The 18,338-nt window shown below is 40.2% G+C and overlaps 1 protein-coding gene and 1 pseudogene across 1 annotated transcript; one reads left to right on the top strand and one right to left on the bottom strand.

Annotated features, from left to right (window-relative positions):
- Positions 1-356: 356 nt before the first annotated feature.
- On the top strand, positions 357-3,965 carry LOC146273522 (uncharacterized; annotated as a pseudogene).
- A 799-nt stretch (positions 3,966-4,764) lies between these two features.
- LOC146273523 (3'-5' exoribonuclease HELZ2-like) lies at positions 4,765-17,512 on the bottom strand. The gene is made up of 19 exons (XM_084706367.1): positions 16,040-17,512; positions 15,606-15,789; positions 15,121-15,228; positions 14,456-14,967; positions 13,324-13,959; positions 12,395-13,193; positions 12,208-12,283; positions 8,659-12,070; positions 8,462-8,547; positions 8,159-8,296; positions 7,930-8,079; positions 7,633-7,777; positions 7,341-7,472; positions 7,036-7,228; positions 6,426-6,572; positions 6,115-6,324; positions 5,842-5,998; positions 5,551-5,718; positions 4,765-5,366 (listed from the first exon to the last, which is right to left on the bottom strand). Exons 1-19 carry the CDS (start codon positions 17,389-17,391, stop codon positions 5,251-5,253), a joined length of 8,721 nt encoding a protein of 2,906 aa, XP_084562493.1. The 5' UTR covers positions 17,392-17,512; the 3' UTR covers positions 4,765-5,250.
- Between the last annotated feature and the right edge of the window lie 826 nt (positions 17,513-18,338).

Below are 18,338 nucleotides of genomic sequence, written 5' to 3' on the forward strand. Positions count from 1 at the left end.
GGCAGGATGTACGTAGGATAAACGTAGTTTATTTACGAATCCTTTAAATCCCTCATCATCCACCACAGAAAATGGCTTGGAGTCCTTGACAACCATTGCAACAAGAGCCTCGTCCAGTTCTGCTTGCCGACCTTTAAAATAAAATAGTATAAACCATTGTTATTGTTTGGTTAAGCACTTTGACAATTTAGCAACCTCTTCAACATTATTAAGTGGAAATGTGTTTGCCTGTCTTGAACAGCAAATGGGTTAACATACCTTGCCTAGTAGGAGCACCTGCAGAAGCAGATGCACTAGTACCAGCACCCACTGGGTTGAGTGAAGTGTCTGGATGCTTTGATCTTAAGTGCCGCAACATGGAAGACGTATTATTGCTGTGCGACAACTCTTGGGTACAGATCAAGCACTTCACTTTCCCAGAACTAAGCAAGTAAAAATTCTCCCACACATATGATCTTGCTCGTTTTTGTGGTGCTGCTTCCATTCTCTCTCCCTCACTATCTCACCCTCTCTCACTCTCTCTCACCCCCCCCCCCTCTATCTCACCCCCTCTCTCTCACTCTCTCTCACACTGTCTATCTCTATCTATCTGTATATATCTCTCTCTATCTGTATCTATCTCAATCTATCTGTATCTATCTCTATCTATCTGTATCTCTATCTATCTGTATCTATCTCTATCTATCTGTATCTATCTCAATCTATCTGTATCTATCTCAATCTATCTATCTCAATCTATCTGTATCTATCTCAATCTATCTCAATCTATCTATCTCAATGCATCTATCTGTATCTATCTCTGTCAATCTATCTATGTGTCTCTGTCAATCTATCTGTATCTATCTGGCAATCTATCTATGTGTCTCTGTCAATCTATCTGTATCTATCTGGCAATCTATCTATGTGTCTCTGTCAATCTATCTGTATCTATCTGGCAATCTATCTGTGTCTAGCTCTAGCAATCTATCTGTATCTCTGGCTCTCTCAATGAATGTAGTCTCTAGCGTCCGTAAATATGTCTCCTCTCTATATAACCCACAAATGTTGGTGATTTCTGATGTCTTTTAAGCGTTTGAATAAACGCCACTTGTCTCTGATCCTATTGGAATGTAGCACGACACCATCAGGTGCTTGTGTGAGTCATGTGACGTCCGAAGCTTCAACACTTCGACAGGTGACCACGTGGTTTTGGCCCATTTGAAGCCACGCTCGACACGTTTGTGTCGGTACAAATTGTTTCGGAAGGTCGATACCACTTCGTGAGCACGGTATCGAGCGTAACATCACTAGCTAGAGGCAGAGGAAGACAGACAGAGAGACAGACAGACAGACAGACAGAGAGAGGAGGACGTGGTCAAAGAGGCCACGCAAGGACCATTATTTCGGATGACATAAGAGCAACTTTGGTGGACCATGTCATAAACCATGGCCTGACTATGAGGGAAGCTGGGCAGGGTCCATCCTAATCCAAGCCCCTTTACAGTTTCATCCATAATAAGGACATTCCGACTGGAAAACAGGTATGTCTTCAACTCTCTACTCTACTCAGATTGTATCTAGAGTATTTACAGTACTGTACCATCCCACGTTTCTGTATCACATGTATTGTATTCCAGGGTGGCTAATGCTCCTTTTTCAACAAAAGTGGTAGTTTTGTGAAACATACCGCAATGACGTGTTGAGATGTTTCAGTACTGTGTATGGTAAATACAGTAGAGTTCAGTATACACGGTACTGTAAAAAAAGAAGCCAACGAGAACAGTTTGTGGTTGCATTTTTCTACAGAATGGCTTGAAGACCTACTGGGGTGGACGCCAACGCCTGTTCACCCAACAGCAGGAACTTGCCATAGTGAACCTATTCAGAGCAAACAATGCAATCCTTCTCCACCAGCTACAGCAACAAATACTTGCAGATGGGCAAGTATTCAACAACATAAATCGAGTAAGCATTACAACTATCAGACGGATCTTGGTAAAGCACAACATGACCATGAAGCAACTGTACGGGGTCCCATTTGAGAGGAACGGTGTTGGGGTCAAAGAACATCGACATGAATATGTACAGGTAAGTGTACTGTATATGTGATCAATGTAGTAAGTGTGTGCTTTGAGAAAAGCCATCCACAATATGTATTTTTTGTTACAGAGAATCTTGGACATGGATGGAGCTACCCAGCCGCATGAATGTATTTACATTTGTTACGCCCCAACCCTAGTGGCCCTATGGGGCTAACAAACATTCTGCCACTGACACAAAACTACTTGAAACACCTTCAAAAGTACCAAATCCATAGGATTTATTAATACAACATAATTTAACAACAAACTCCCAGGCTAAGAGGCAGCAAGACCACAGCAGTCCCCAAGCTAGAAGCCTCCCTCTGGCAGCGGGGAATTAAAGTCTTTATCTGCTGCTTGATCACCTGGCCAGGTGCATCTCTTCTGGCAATCATGGGGGACACAATCTGGGCGGAGCTACAGAAAAGGGAAGGATGACAAACAAAGAACACAACACATGTGGCCGTAACAACATTGACGAGGCTGGATTCAACCTTAGCAAAAACAGACGACGGGGACGTCATATAATTTGCCTCAGGGCAATTTTGCACGTCCCAAGGCACCGCGGGGGAAACATCACATTGTGTGCTGCCATAAGTCTTCGAGGGCTACTGCACCATCATGCCAAACTGGGTCCCTATAATGCGCAACGCATAATCACATGTCTAGATGCACTTCATGATGCAGTTGTACAGGATGGACCAGGGGCCTGTTCCATAAAGGCCGCTCAAAAAAGTTTAACTTGAAGTCCTAAACCAGACTTGAATACGTTTAATTTGTCAAGCGGGGCTAAAGCGGTTCCATAAAGACCAATTTCAGCTCACACAGTCCTACTAATTCAAGTCAGATTTAAGTAGTCAAGCTAATTGCGCGTGCACCCTATTCTTAAGCAGCCCGAGAGGTAAAACATGGATCGTAGAATCCACCACGGCAAAAGCAATGCACACGGCCACGTGACATCTTACAGAAAGAACGTTCCCTTTAAATTGTGTACAATGACACTTACAGCTACCTCATCCACCGCTTCAATCAAAATAAAATGACACGCCATGATTGACGTTGTGAACGATAGGCTACGTAGGAGGACCTTTTTAGACCTTTACTACGTTGATTAAAAAACACCCTCTAAACTAATATAAATTGGCTTTTTTGACATTGTTTAAAATAAATAGCCTACTATTAATCAATACATCCAGTAGCCAAACTTTTTAACATGGTTTTTGTGTCTGGGAAATGGAGGGCGGATTTAGGTTTGTTTTGCAATTGTAGGGTAGGCTACGATTAACAATTATATTGCCATGATAATTATACTTGGATAATTTATATTGAGAAATAGGCCTATGCCTGATGCCTAAACATTTGAAATCACAAACTAACATTCATACATTAACGGCTATGGTGTGTAGCCTATCAAAGCATTGTTCATCATTGTTTAATGCATTAGGCTAAATGTTGTAGGCTAATTAAGTTGATTTCTACCAATGTTGAACATATTGAACTGATGAGAATAAGAAAATGAGAATATACGTGGTAAATCGTCGTCTTCCCGTTGGGTCAGTGTTACAGGGACGTCTGGTTAAGCACCAAGTCACGCTAAGCCTGACAGTTAGTCTGACCCTGACCAGACTAGTTTCCTAGCCTAAGTTGCCATAGTAACCGAGTTCGAACTACGTTGAGCTAGCTTTATGGAACTGAATGAACAAGAAATGAGTCCGACTAACTGACATAAGTCTGGCTTATTCGGTAAACTCGCTTTATGGAACAGGCCTCAGGCCTCTGAGCAGCCCAGGTTTGTTGTTGTCTGGGATATTGTTAGTTTCCATCGGGCTGCTCTGGTCCAGAACTGGTTCACCAACCATGATCAATTTGAAGTTCTGTACTTGCCCCCTCACTCGCCATTTCTAAATCCTATAGAGGAATTATTTTCCGCTTGGAGATGACTATACTACGTATATGACTGCCAACCACATGCCCGTATGCCTCTTCTGCAGGCAATGGAACAGGCCTGCGGAGACAGAGGTGAGGTCAATCCAGGGATGGATTCGCCACACAAGGGGATATTTTCCCAGATGCTTAGCGAGAGAAGACATTGCTTGTGATGTTGATGAGATCCTGTGGCCAGAGCCCAACAGACGACAGGATCCATAAGCCCACTTGCGCACAATTGTGTTTACAGTAGTGTATTGTTTGTTTGATTTTTGATTTTCAGATCAGCAGGAAATCACTAGTGCAAATTACTTGAAATACAGTAATAAAACCCTTCTGAACACAGACCACAGTCTTTGCAGTTTCTTGAGCACAGTCTTTGTGGTTTCCCAATATAAATAAAAATGTCAAAACACAAACCGCAGTCTTTCCGGGAATCCATAAAATACAAGTCTGCAGACTTACAGCACTTGCTTGCTTCCTGCATTCGATATCTAGAGCCACAGTCTTTGTGGTTTCCCGATATAAATAAAATGTAACTCAACAAAACTCAAGCCACAATCTTTGCAGCAATCCAAAAACGATCAATAAAAACAAATACAAGTAATAAAACTCTTCTGAGATAAAATTATTTAAATGCTTTGTTAAAAAGCATGTAAAGTTTCAAGCTGTCTTTTGAACATGTCTAGTGTGTATGCTTCCCTTATATTTATGAGTAATGTGTTCCATAGTTTCATTAGTTCCATTCATTTGTTTATAGCCGACAAGCAGTTGGTAATGGAATTTATTATTAATGAAAAATGCAAACTTTACAAGCATGAAACACACTATACCATGGTCATCTAGATTATTCCAGGTTGTGGTTCAGTGAAAGATCAGCTACTTCGAAATATATTTGCTCACTGTTTATTTACATATTGGTGTATATTTCTTAATTAAAACTAGTTACTTGTTACACATGTAGTTTTCCTGAAGCCTCGTAATTTAATAATTATAAAAAGGCCAGATGGGGGTGCTTCCACTAATCCACAAATGCTATTCTTACAGACACTTCGCTTCAAAAAAATAGTTTTAAGATAACAGAAGATTTGAATTAGATACGTTAATTATTCATTTAAAGGTCACTTTTACAGAGCACACACAAAAAAAGTATAATTTATAGTATAATAATAAAAAGTAGAAACTATAAACATTTGAAAGACCAGATCGGTGTTGCTGCACAAATCTGTTGCTATAACGGTTATGTCAGAAGACTGATCGATGGCTACTTAGCCACTGAATGTACATCAATCTTGTTAGCCATTGTGACACAGTTGTTTTCCTTATAGTGATTGAGGAGTTGTCTCCAAGCTCCACTGCAGTTTAACAACTCTTGGTTACCTTTGAGGAAAAGATGCAATGGTGGGTCAGTAAACATTGATATGCTTAAGAAATACTTGCTTCAGCCATGAAATTGTGTCCTTCCTATCCCCATATCTGGCCACAAGAACAGAAAATCTACAGTATTACAAGATTGACAGATTAACAGATTGTGCAGGAGTACATATTTTACAGAATCCCTCACCAATGATACACAGTCCTTCTTTGGCCCTGGTGATGGCTACGTTAATTTGGTTGGGATCTCCAACAAAGCCAATATGTTTGGACAGCCATGCCCTATCAGGCTCTTTCTCAATCTCCTCACTGGGCAGTGAGCGCACAGTTGATAGAATGATGTAGCGCCATTCACTTCCTGTGAGAAAAAGAAATGTTTATTTTTGCAAATCCTTTCAGCGTGCCAGCTTGCATGAGAATAGCAAGGACAACCAACCACAGTCATGACCGAGAAATAATGAAGATTCAGTGGATGAGTCACCTTGGCTTTTTGTGATGGTAGTGACAGTGACTTCCCCCATCTTTTTTTCACTGAGGTCTTTTCTAATTTCAGACACCTGGGCATTGTAGGGAGATAGAATCGCTATACCTTGTTGATCAATCTTGCCTTTTTCAACCAGTCGTTGAGCAATGTTAACCTGTTAACAAAAAGTACCAATAGTATTGTCAATCCCACTCACTATTAGAATGTTTTGACAAGACTTTGGAAATAGCAAGTAAATTGAAAATAAACTTTTTGAGAAGGACTTTTTACCGCAAGATCTCTTTCTTCTCTGTTTGCTTTTGAATTTTCATTTCCCTTCGCCGTGCTCACTACTAAACTAATCTCTTCACCTCTAATGTCACCAAAAACAATTGGGGTTGGCTTGAGGTTAGCACGAAGAACACTGTCTCGACAATCCACTTTTGTTTGTAAAAGTCCATCATAATATGCCTTTGATGGAAACTCGCAGATATCTTCATGCTACAAAGTTGATACAAAGTAGACTTAGTTAATTACACTCAAAATTGTTGAAAACAACTTCTTTTTTTAATGCAATATGACTTAATTTTGTTGTCTCTTACCATCCGATACTGGGTATTTAGTACTACTGTCCGGGTCTTAAAGACCTTAATATAGCGTTCAAACAGGGATAGTGACATCCCCATCTTCTTCACACGTTCATGATGAACAATGGGTCGGAGCTGTTTGTGGTCACCAAGCAGCACAATCTTAAGGGGAAGGTTGAAGAAATGTGTAAGTCTCTGTCTGTCTCAATATAAAGTTTATATTGACATGAAGACAAAGTAGTATGGTTGCTGAGAAGCCATTCAATAGCAGTTTTAGTCATTCCTTAACCTTCTATAACAGTGCAAGAACCATGCAGCTATTCAAGCATTAGAGCTTCTAGTTATTTTAAATTTAAAACTATTAATTTAGTCGTTTTTATTTTTTCTATTCTAGGTATTAAGTAAGTAAGTGCATAAAAAATCACACTAAGGCTCACAAGTGATCATTCCACATACTGCACTGTTGCGATCAGAGCACCGTCCAGATCACAGGTGCGGCTGGATTGAAAGACATTTGGGGTCTTTACAATAATAAAGATGTAACATTTAACATTACCATGTAATACAAGAGCAGAAATGTACTGAACAGCATGGTAAAAAAACAAAAATATAAATGATCACAGACCTTTTCTGGTTGGTTGCAGACTAGAGGGATGAGAGCCTGGGGTTCAGTGGCCATGGCACATTCATCAATAAGGATGTGACGTGCACTGACTGTTCTCGTCAGTGTAAGGGAGGACGCTGCAGTGCAGGTGCAAAGTATGACATCATGCCTCTGCAGCTCATACTCTCGAGCTTTTCTGAGAAGCTTCTTGTAGCTGGAAGGGAACAAAATAGAAAGACATGCAGCACATCATGTGCATCAGTGGGTTAAAGGTTGAGAATAACCTGTAACAAGGCATGTTATCCCGTGACAGAACATGAACGTACACATCAATCTCTTGATCCGTTAAGAGGTTTTCTTTGGATTCATTGGCAAGGGAAATTTTGCAGTCAAACTCTTTTATTTCCTTGGCGTGAGGATTTTCATCTTCACGTATCCGATGATGCAAGGTAATCTTCCTAAATTGGAATACACGTCACAATAATATATTACTTGTCCTTTTTTTCAGTCAAGGACAGGTGGTTTACCATTGTGTGTAATGGAAATGTCTTTTCGCACTAAAATAGCATGAGCTGCAAAAAATTATCCAAACAAGTGTTATAACAACACTGATGGTACCTGAGTTCTGATTTGGACCGCTCTTGGCGAAGGGACCTGCGGGAGAGCTGTAGAGTGCTCCCAGGGTAAGGATATTCCTGCATCTCCATTTGTTGGCTGTATACCCTCAGGGGCTTCAGTTGGTCTCCAAATGTAAGCAAGTACTCTGCAAGTAAAAAAAAAAACATTTGCAAAAATAATTTCACAATTTTTTCTTCTTGCAAATATCTTGGATTGTATCAAATGAGGCAAAGTTAGCTTTGTAGGTTATCACAGCAATAGCTTGACATGCATTTTTCCATGATAATGTTAACTTGCCGGAGACAACATCAACAGACTTGTTGGATGGCCCGCAGTACAGAATAACCTCTCTCTTGTCCTTTTGATCATGAAGAGGCTGTGATACATTGCTGAGCAGCCTAAGGAGCCAGTATACAATATACACTCCCACAACTGTCTTCCCAGTTCCTAGGACACAAATGCAGAGTACAAAACAAGTCAGAGAAAGGCTTTTAGCACATATCAGGATATTATAAATACACGTTACCTGGTGGCCCCTGTATGAGTGTAAAGTTCTTATTAATAGCTTTTTCCACTGCCTGACATTGACTGTCATTTAGCTCTGGCAGTCCATCAGGGCCCTTTTTCCTCTTGATTTGCCAAGGAAGCACAAGTTGTTGTGAGGCTATAAAAATAAATTCAAACCAAATGATATGGCTCAATAAGAAATTTTTCCTAAATCCTTGTTATTAAACAATAACTGTAAGACAAATGGATTTAACTTTAACTTATATATTTTTCTACAAACCCACTTCCCCATTATTGTGACTCTACTATACCGTATTCTTACCTTGGCCGGGGATATGTTTTCCAAGTGCTATTTTCTGGACAAGGTCATTTGCTTTCACAATATTGTTCACAGCACTTTCTTTACGCCTATACAAAGAATTATACAGAGTTATATATATAATGTTGACCAGACTGTACAATTTTGAGCAGGGCAAACCAACAGGTGTAACACATAAGTATTGTCTTCAATATACTTACACATCGGGTGTTAGTTTGGAGATTATCTCAACTGTAAATGTCATGTTCTCGTGAAAAATGCAGTCTGGAATGGTTTTCATTGGCAAGTGGTTGATGTAGAATGTTATTTTCTTGGCTGGATTTTTTGACTTTTGCGAGGGTTCCACTACCTTGGTTGTAACACCGTGCGCCACCCATGTGAAATCACTGGGATCTACTTCATGGAATGTTTTCAGCTCCAAACCTCTTTTCCGAATACACAGGAAACTCTTGGCAAGGTCGCATTCAATCGCCCATTCTTTTATGTATTTGAAAGGCAGGTCAAAACTCCCTTCCAGTTTATTCCCTTGCTTGAAGTTCAGCTTCAAGTCCTCAATGATTATGCTGTCACCTTCAGCCACTGCAGTAGCAGCAGACTCCATCTCACACAGTGGTTTCCAGATACTAACATACTCATCAGTGTTCCGATAATTAGCCTTAGCTTGGTGTTTTGAAGTTTCAGCAAAGCATGCAACAGGGTCATGGGTGTGTTCTACACAAACCTCAAACTTAGAGTTGAGTTGCACTAACTGAACAGTGGGTGTCCAGTAACCCCTTTTTGCCTCAGATGTCATTTGAACTTGAAGGCTGTCACTTGGCCTTAACTGGTGGGTAAGGTCTACATAATGCTCCCTTTCAATTGTTTGACCTGCAGTTCTTTGAGTCTCAGCCAAATCCATCTCAGGATGCTTTGGTGGACTTTTCATACCATTTATTTGGGTGGGTTTAATGGTCTTTATGAGGGTCCTGGCTGTGTTCAAATTTTCTTGGTAAACTGAGTCAACAATAGCTTTCCAAGTTTTTTGTGGAAGCTCAATATGTGGTTTACGATTCTGCAATCTCTGTAGCTCAAAGTGCGAGTGGGTAGTCTCAAATGAGTAAACTCGTTTTTTCCATTTCAGAGTCACACAGTTCTCTTCAGGAGTGTACTTTGGTTGATCTTCCAGTTGCAGATCTCTGTACAATACAGGCAAACTGTCTGGAAATAAATGCTTTTCGACAGGAAAAGACAGCTTGAAACTGTTTCCTTCTGCTGCAATATCAACAACAAATGCCAGCTTTGAGGCATTTTGTTTCTTCATTTCCACAGCAAAGGAGATCATCTCTGCTTTCTTCTCATACTCTTTCGCTTTTTTGCACTTGTTTTCAGACTGTTGGCACAAGATGTCAATCTCTTGTGGCGAATACTGCACTGGTGTGTCATTCAAAACTGAGTGTACAAGTCTTTGCAATATAATGTCCTGGTAGCGGCGGATAGGTGAGGATGCTTGTGTGTAAAAGTCAAGGTTCATGGAATAGTGCCCAGTACTTGCTTTAGCACATGAATTTGATCGAACAAAAAATGGCTTGTTGAGGCACTTCCTAAAATGTGTTATTACTGGAAGAAGCTGAGGATACATGTCGTCTGCAGCTATTAAATCAACTAGAATATCTACTTCCCCTTTCTCAGCAGCTGACTGGATTCCCTTCCACATGTGTGTCAGCACGTGGAAGTGTTTGCTCCCTGAGACATTGTCGTTTTGATCAACTTGATCCCTCAGGAGGGAAGACAAAGGTAAGAGGTCTGTGTATTTATCCTTTAACTCTTTAATTGTGACTGGATCAGGGCGCTCTTGACATCTAAGGGGGGTGCAGTCCCCGGTCTTTTGTTTGTTAACCAAATATTCGGACACAACCTTGTTAAACATTATGCTAAGCTCCTCAATCATCTGATGGGATCTTCTCTTTCCCGGCATTCGATGATTATCTGGGCTAGCATAGCTCCAGTTGTCAGGGAGCCTGGTCTTCCTTTGAACTTTGGCAAAATGGTAAGCTACCGCCACACAGTGTTCTACTGCATCATACTTAGGTTCCTGCACAGACAACTCACTTATAATATCTTCCGCCTCTTCATAAGACAACTTTTGGTCAGAATTGATTAGGGAAAGCTGAAGTATTGTGTTAATAATAGCATCTGTTTCCTTTTCAACTGTTACCATTAACGAAATCACCCTGCGATCATGACCTGGCAGAAGGCTATAGTTGTTGGTGCTGAGTGGTTTTGGTAACATGTAAATTGGTTCTTTCCCAGGGCGGTAATATGTAGCTCCACGTTTCTTACTTACTTGATCCAGTGGATCTCCGGGATTGACAAAACTTGCTACATCGGCTATGTGAACTCCTATTTCATAAAGAGTTCCCATGTCTGCGACACTAATGGCATCATCTAAGACTTTGGATTTCTCATTATCAACAGTGAAAGTAATCAAATGCCGTAAGTCCTCTCTGTTACTGTGTTCAGCATTGTTACTGCAACAAGTTTCGTGTAGAACATCTCTTGGATATTCATACAGTGGTTGCACTTCATATTCTTCATCCAAGATCTTTAGTCCTTCCTCTAGTGATGTACCTATTGGCAGAATGTCTATTACATTGCCTAGCGGGAAATAGCAGTTGTCTTTCCAGTTAATCACCTCCACCAGGAAAACATGATTTTTCCTGAGATTTTCGTCAAGATTTTGATAGGATTCTATTGTCCACTGTCCATCAGTACATTTCCGTGTTGGAATCTGAGTGCGTTTCTTCTTGCTCATCAGGATGCAAATTTTGGTGGTATTTTCATTGATGGGTATCATCTTTTTTATAGAAAAAAATCCATTTATTTTTTGGTGGTAATCTTCATCTTCAAGAGTACAGACAAACAGACGTGACGATTTCTTTGTAATGCCCACCACCATCCATTCCGACTGATCCTGACTGCCAATTCTTTGTATCACCACCTCATCACCAGGGAAAGACTTGCCTAAATGTGCTCTTCCTTTGATATCAATGCGCTCTCTGGGATTGTCAAATGGCATGATGTAGCCTGCGTTTAATTTATCCATGACCAATTCACCTCGCTTGTAGAAGTTTGGATACTTCTCACACAATTCCAACAGCGCATCTTTTCCAGTTTCAGTGATGGTGAAAAGTCTATTTTCCTTCGCTAAGGACTCACATTCTGAATGGACATCAGATAAATGGTCACATTCCTCTGTCAGCTGTTGAAGAATTAAATCCATGTTGTCCTCTGTGCTGGAAGTTTCAGACTGAGAACTCTTGTCCTCATATTCAGACCTCTGAAAGTGTGAGATTTCCTTCAAGTCATCCTCAATGAACTTCTTGGTAAGGTGTTTTGGTTCAACGCTATCTTTGCTAAAGCAATGATCTAAAAAACATTTCCAGGTTCTTGAGCAGTTCCCATAGTAACAAAGGCCAGCAGCATCTCCAACCACAACAACTTGGGATTGAGCTCTGGTCATGGCTGTGTTCAACACACGAGCGTCACTGAAGAACTCCAGACCAGCGGAGTCAGATGAATCAAGGCTATCACGTGTTTGAACAGTTGTCATTATTATTGCCCTGAATTGTTTGCCTATAAAGAAAGTAAAACCACGAATCAGACTTGAACATCTATATAATAATGTTGCATACCAACATAACATAAGTAGAGTAAAATGATAGGTGAATAATGTTTCTTTGGGAGATGACATATCATGAAATAAAGCATACCTTGTACATTAGCTATATTTTCGACATTAACTCTGCCAAGGTATTTCTTTCTCAGATGGTTCCTGATTTGGATAACCTACAAAGGAGTACATTTTATTGTTGAATTATTGAAGTAGATAGTAATATGGTACTGTCATAACCTCTAAGAATCCTAGATAACATTTACATATTTAAAGTAGTATTTTACCTGGCATCCTTCTGATAGAACACAAATAGAGCTTGGATCCGAAGGTCCCCAGGTAGATGGCCAGTCTCTGAGAAGATCTTCCACTATTTCAACCACCTTTGCCACTTCTTCCACATTAAACCAGGACATAGATGTGGTGTCAAGCCGGCATTCTCCTCTGACATGATGGAACTTCAAGGAGTGGCCACTTGGATGTGATGGAACATTTCCAACAGCTTTGATGACATCACTCTTACCAACATAGAAGTGAACGGACACAAAGTCCACAATTTCCTTTGTTGAGCGATAGTTCTCGTTGAAAATGATTCTGCTTTTTAAGGCGCCTTTACTATGATGACCTTGATAGTAGTGGAACAGTCGGTTCAGTAAAGTGTGATTGGAGCGTTGGTGAACATCTACCGAGAAAAGTTTTGGTCCCATTTGCATGTGATCTCCAGCTAAAACCACGCGGGTGTTCGGCCCCGCCAGACCAAGGGGCATCAGGGCCTCGCATTCCAACATCTGGGAAGCTTCGTCAATAAGGATGTGAGTGAAGTAGCCAATCGGGAGCTTCAGATCATGGAGGTGTCTTGCCATTGCAGTTGTTGTGATGACAACACGATGACAATGCAAGACATCTATTGATGGCGGTAAGAAGAACTTTCCATCTTGAGACAGAAGGCAGTACTTTTGGGTAATCTCATCAGTTGCACTAAGAGACACTCCTTGTTTATTTGCCTTAAGCCTGAGTAGTTTCATCTGGTGATGTCCAGAGATGATGTATGGATGAAAATGGTCTTGTACATACAAATCTGCAGAACTGACAAAATCATACAAACTTAGTTATTCTACATCAGCTTATCTATAGCCAGTTATGCCAATGTTTGGGTTACCCTGTACATGTGATGGGAGGTTGGATATTAATAGATCACTTGCTGAAGTGTCCTTACCTGTTTGTATGAGTGCAGATCAGTACCCTGGTGTTTGGTTGCTTAACCAGCTCCTTGGCTGCTGTAGCAAGAGTGAAGGTTTTCCCTGTTCCAAATGGCCCATAAATGAGGAGAGGGGCCACATTCTTTCCATCCCAGTCCCCTATGATAAAATCAATTGCAGCCAGTTGTTTTGAATTGAGTTTGGGATTTTGCACTTTGTTCAGAGGGAAACTATTGTTATGGAAATCAGGTAACACCATGTTCATGTTTGGAAGTAGGTCTACTGCTTTGTGCATCTCAGAAAACTTCAAACGGTTGAATTGGAACTGAATTTCAACTTCAATTGCCTCATTGCATCGAAGGTTTAGCTCAGAGCAGCATCTCTTGGAGAGTTGGAGATGCATTTTGTTCTTGCTGGTGGTGTCTCTGAGGATGATGGCTTCATACACCTTGGTACTTTGTTTGTTGGATTGTATTGGTGCAATGAGTGCTGACTGAATATTATGTTTAAGGACTGCACCCTCTGGTGTATCAGGGGTAAGGGTATAAGGCACTACAATGGCACCAAATAGTTCACCCTGTGGGACAATCTTCATCCCAAAAAGAGGATCATCCAGGGTTGCTGACAAAGTTAAATTCCCACAAAAATGTAGCCTATAAATTAAAGGAAAAAGATTAAAGAAATGAAATGTTGTAAATATTACTCGCTTGGACAAAGATATTACAAAATCAATTTTATATTGAAATAACATGCCTTCTATGCTTATATGTGGGAGGATTTTAGTCCTCCCACATTATATGTAAGAGTCTCTGGTGACTAAGTTTGTATACTTTATTGTGGTTAAACGCTTCACTATTCCGCTGTTTAATGCGGAGTAGTGAAGACATTTTCATGGACCTCAATGCAGTGATCATGTAGTTGACAGTTCTCATCTGTGTTTAACATACTCATTGTGTGTTTGGTGCGCGAGGGTTAATGCATTAAAAGGTGATAAAATGTTAGCGTAAAATATTATGACAGATGGCATATATAGGCCCAGTTTCCCGGGCATATTTTTCCTTTTCAGTGAATATATTCATTAAAAAAATAATCTCTCTCTAGGACTAGGCTTACTCCATGTATGGGAAACTGGGCAATAAAGTTACTCACCTAGAAACAATTTGATCTTGGGCCTTCTCCTCATTGTACAGGAAATTGTGCATTGTATCCTTATAGTTCTCACGAGTCTTGGGTGTGTTGATGACATCCAGGGATTTATACAGCAAACTCATTTCAGGAGGCTTGTACTCTTTTAGAAGCTCTTCTTGTGCCTCTTTTTTTTCTAAACATGGAATTATCACCCTGCTCCCCCGATGCCAGCGTTCCAGACTTTGAGAAGAGGTCTGACCTTTCTCTACCTCAAAGTTATTCAAAGTCTGCTTTCCAATTCTAACTTTAAGTTTCTGCAGGAGCACAGGTCTCATGTTAAAGTCAAAGACCAACCACTGTTCATAAAGGCCTGGGTGGTTAGACTTGAAGACCACAGTGATGTCATATGCCATTGTGTCTTTGTTATGGAACTGTTCACCTCTGGAGTAGGTGCAGGCCTCAGAACTATCTTCACCAATGGAGAAGGAAGCTCCAGGTTCTTGTTTTAATAGTGCGACATGGCCAAGAAGTCTCTGAGAAGAACCACAAAATACACAGGTTTATCTATCTTTTCAAACCAGATCTCAGCTATCCCAGAATCACATCAGATGTGCCACTCTGGATGTTTACTGATACAAATGTGGTATGCTTCTCTTCATCTACCCTCTATGTTTCATATTCATCACCTCAGTTTTGATCTGGAACTCCCACTTGAATTTTTCTCCAGGTTGAACAAACGTCACATTCAAATCCTTATCACAGGTGATGCTCACATCATCAACATGCTCAGAAATCTGTGAAAGAAAACACTGTATGGTTCTTGTGTTTGAAAGAAATATGGTTTCATTCTGTCTACAGCAAAGCATTTGAACTAATTTTATACTTTTATATCTTACTAACAATCCACATCATTAAAAGTAAATAAGTATTTTAAAAGGTGGCTTCAATACACACCATTGATAAAATACCAATATTAATTGTATATTTATACTTTACATATATTAAATATATATTTGACAGATGTAATTACTCTCCAAAAATATTTTCTATCCATCTTGTCTATGGTTGACTGATATGATCAGTAGTCCAAGATTACAGCAGTATGTGTCTAGTTATTTGTGTAACTAATTTAGAGTCCATGGGGAAACTGTTTTCACATTTTTGAACTTACTATGTGCACTTCGTTTCCGCTGTGTCTGTATTCCTCCAGAAGACTGTCCGTGTAAGACATAAGGCCTTGAGCTTCAATATTTTGTCTTATCTCACTTTCTTCTTTTGTTTGCATCAGCCACTCCGCCAATTCTTCCACAGAATGAGCTTTAACGCAGTTGACACCATATTCACAAGTGTCCGACCTGAGGATAAAGTATTCAGTATACATATTACGTATTCGTATTTTGTGTTATCAACTTAAATGTATGATTAGATTATGATTTTGGTTTGGAAAGTCACTTCTGAATGCTTTAGTTGTCTGTAAAAATGCATCAACTGATCTGAAATCTTAAGATTGCATTTCTCACTTATGTTTTCTTCATCGCATAGAGACATATAATTTGTCAATGAAGGGTCAACCCCTCAGCCCCTTGACTTGGAAATCACGCTCACCTATCACACAGCCAAAACCGAGCCCTGTCACCATGAGGAGGGGGGCGATGCTTCCATTCTGTGGTTGTATCGTCTGAGATCATCCGAGCATGCTCCAGGGAAGCACAGTGCCTGTAAAAGCTCTCCTGAGATGACAGAACCAAAAAGCAGGCCTTGCAGTATATCTCCACCGGCAGTCTAGGGTTGGCTTGTTTATTTTTGCTCAGTTGAAGGAGCTCCAGGCGAACAAACATCCCAGTAGATTCTGCCCTCCAAACAGCCATCTCCACTTCACTGTGGGCTGACTGGCACTGGTTTGGCTTGTGCCAACAGGGCATGCCTTGCAATACATGGTTGCAATACTGTAATTGAGTGTTACTCGGAAGGAAACGTATTTCATTGTAGATATTCTTGCCCTGACTGTCTGATACGTGATGGACCAGCACTGGGTTCCAGGTATGAGCTGCATCTTCTGTGCACGTATTATTCCATCTTTTCCCTGTTATTTTGGGTGGACATCCATAGAAGCAGTCTTTACAGAGCTCTTGGAAGTCCCCAGAAAATTCAGTGAACAAGTTTTTAGCCACTTGCTCTTGGTTGACACCATCACTCTGAGACTCTGACACAAGTCTAATTAAAGTTTTGTGGTCTATACCCTCACGTTGTTCCAAGTTCCAAACTGCAGCCTCCTCATGGCTCCTGGCAAATGTGCATTTTTTTTGATGTTTTGTACAACCGGAGCCCTCCACAAAGTACCAGCATAACTGATACTGGCTTGCATTTCGTCGGGGACGTTGAGAAATGTGTCTCCATTTGCTGGTACCTTTGACTTGAGCAAGTAGAATATCTCTGCTGCATTGGTGTATCACTCCTTCACACCTGTAAGTGATTTCGTCCTCTTTAACAGAGCAAATGGAACATACAACTTTTAAATTGTATGTCGATAAGTGATTAGTCGGTCTTGAACCTGCAGTATCTTCATTTTCACAATTTGCATCACTTTCATAGTCAGTTAAAAGTCTGATCAAAGTGCTGTGGTCTACTCTATTGTGTTTTTCAAAGTTCCACACAGCTGCCTCTTCCAGGCTTCTTGGAAACGTGCATCGATTCTTGTGTCTTGTACAACCAGACCCCTCCAAAAAGAACCAGCATACTTGGTAATGTCCAGGATTCGGATATGAAGGGCGACGAGAAATTGGTCTCCACTTGTCAGTATTTTTGGCTTGAGCTAAAAGTAGATCTCTACTGCAGTTGTGATTGGTTGAAGGTTGAAGAGTATAAGTGATTTCATTCACTTTGACAGAGCACACTGTACACACAACTTTTAAATTGCATTCTACTAAGAGATCCCATAGTATCTCTTGAGATGCCATTTCCAAGCTCACCCTGAATCTAATATATGGATCTGCACTGTTGGACTTACATGAGTTTCATAACTGGGATTTTAATTCTGCAATGAGATGGATATGTTTCGAGCTATAAAAATTGTTCAGTCTACATCGAGGATGTCAGCCTTCCTTGGATTTGCCGAGTCTAAAGAAAATGAAAATACCATTAAAAGTAATTCATAGTAAATTATAAATGTGAAATATTTATATTCTGTTAGCATTATACAACAAATACTTTATGTACCTAGCTTTACAGTAGACTACGTAGACTAAAGCGAATGTTAAGCTGCCATTTATATATTTTATGTATTAAATGGAGTGTTACAGATGACGGCTGACAATAGCACAAGAGAGCTCAGAGTCTGGACAATTAAAGGATGTGTAGCATGCCAGTGGACACTGATTGGGTTCGATTTTCTGCGTTTTCGCATCCATAGCCAGCATTTTGATAGTTTTTTGGGGAAATTCAGAGCCACCGAATGTTGAGGCTGACGATTGTGAAAAAAAGCATAGGAAAATTTCAGACTCAGTGTGCAATGGCCTTGAGTCATGTGACCAAAAAGCTATAGACATTCCAAACTTCCTAAAACCTCTCTCATATAATACGTTTTAGATAGTTTGTAAAGTGTTAAAGTTTTATGATGGAATAACTATAAAAATGATGTATCTGTTGTAAACTCTAAGACCTTTGATGGCCTGTGTACCTTATACGTCTGTGTAATTACCTGTTGCATGGTCTGATTGACAATAAAGTTCACTTTGACTTGGCGGCCATTTGTTTTTTTTCAATCAATACTGGCAAACATAAAATCCAATTCCATTGTGTAATTAAACATGCCAATGAAAACAAGGCCAAGGGGATAGATGGTACACCTGTTCAATAAACCCTTCCTAACTCTTTTCTCCAAATTACTGAACACTTTCAGCACAGT

This window comes from Hypomesus nipponensis, chromosome 9 (assembly GCF_054491055.1).
Source record: "Hypomesus nipponensis isolate SF chromosome 9, ASM5449105v1, whole genome shotgun sequence".
Classification (NCBI taxonomy): Eukaryota; Metazoa; Chordata; class Actinopteri; order Osmeriformes; family Osmeridae; genus Hypomesus; species Hypomesus nipponensis.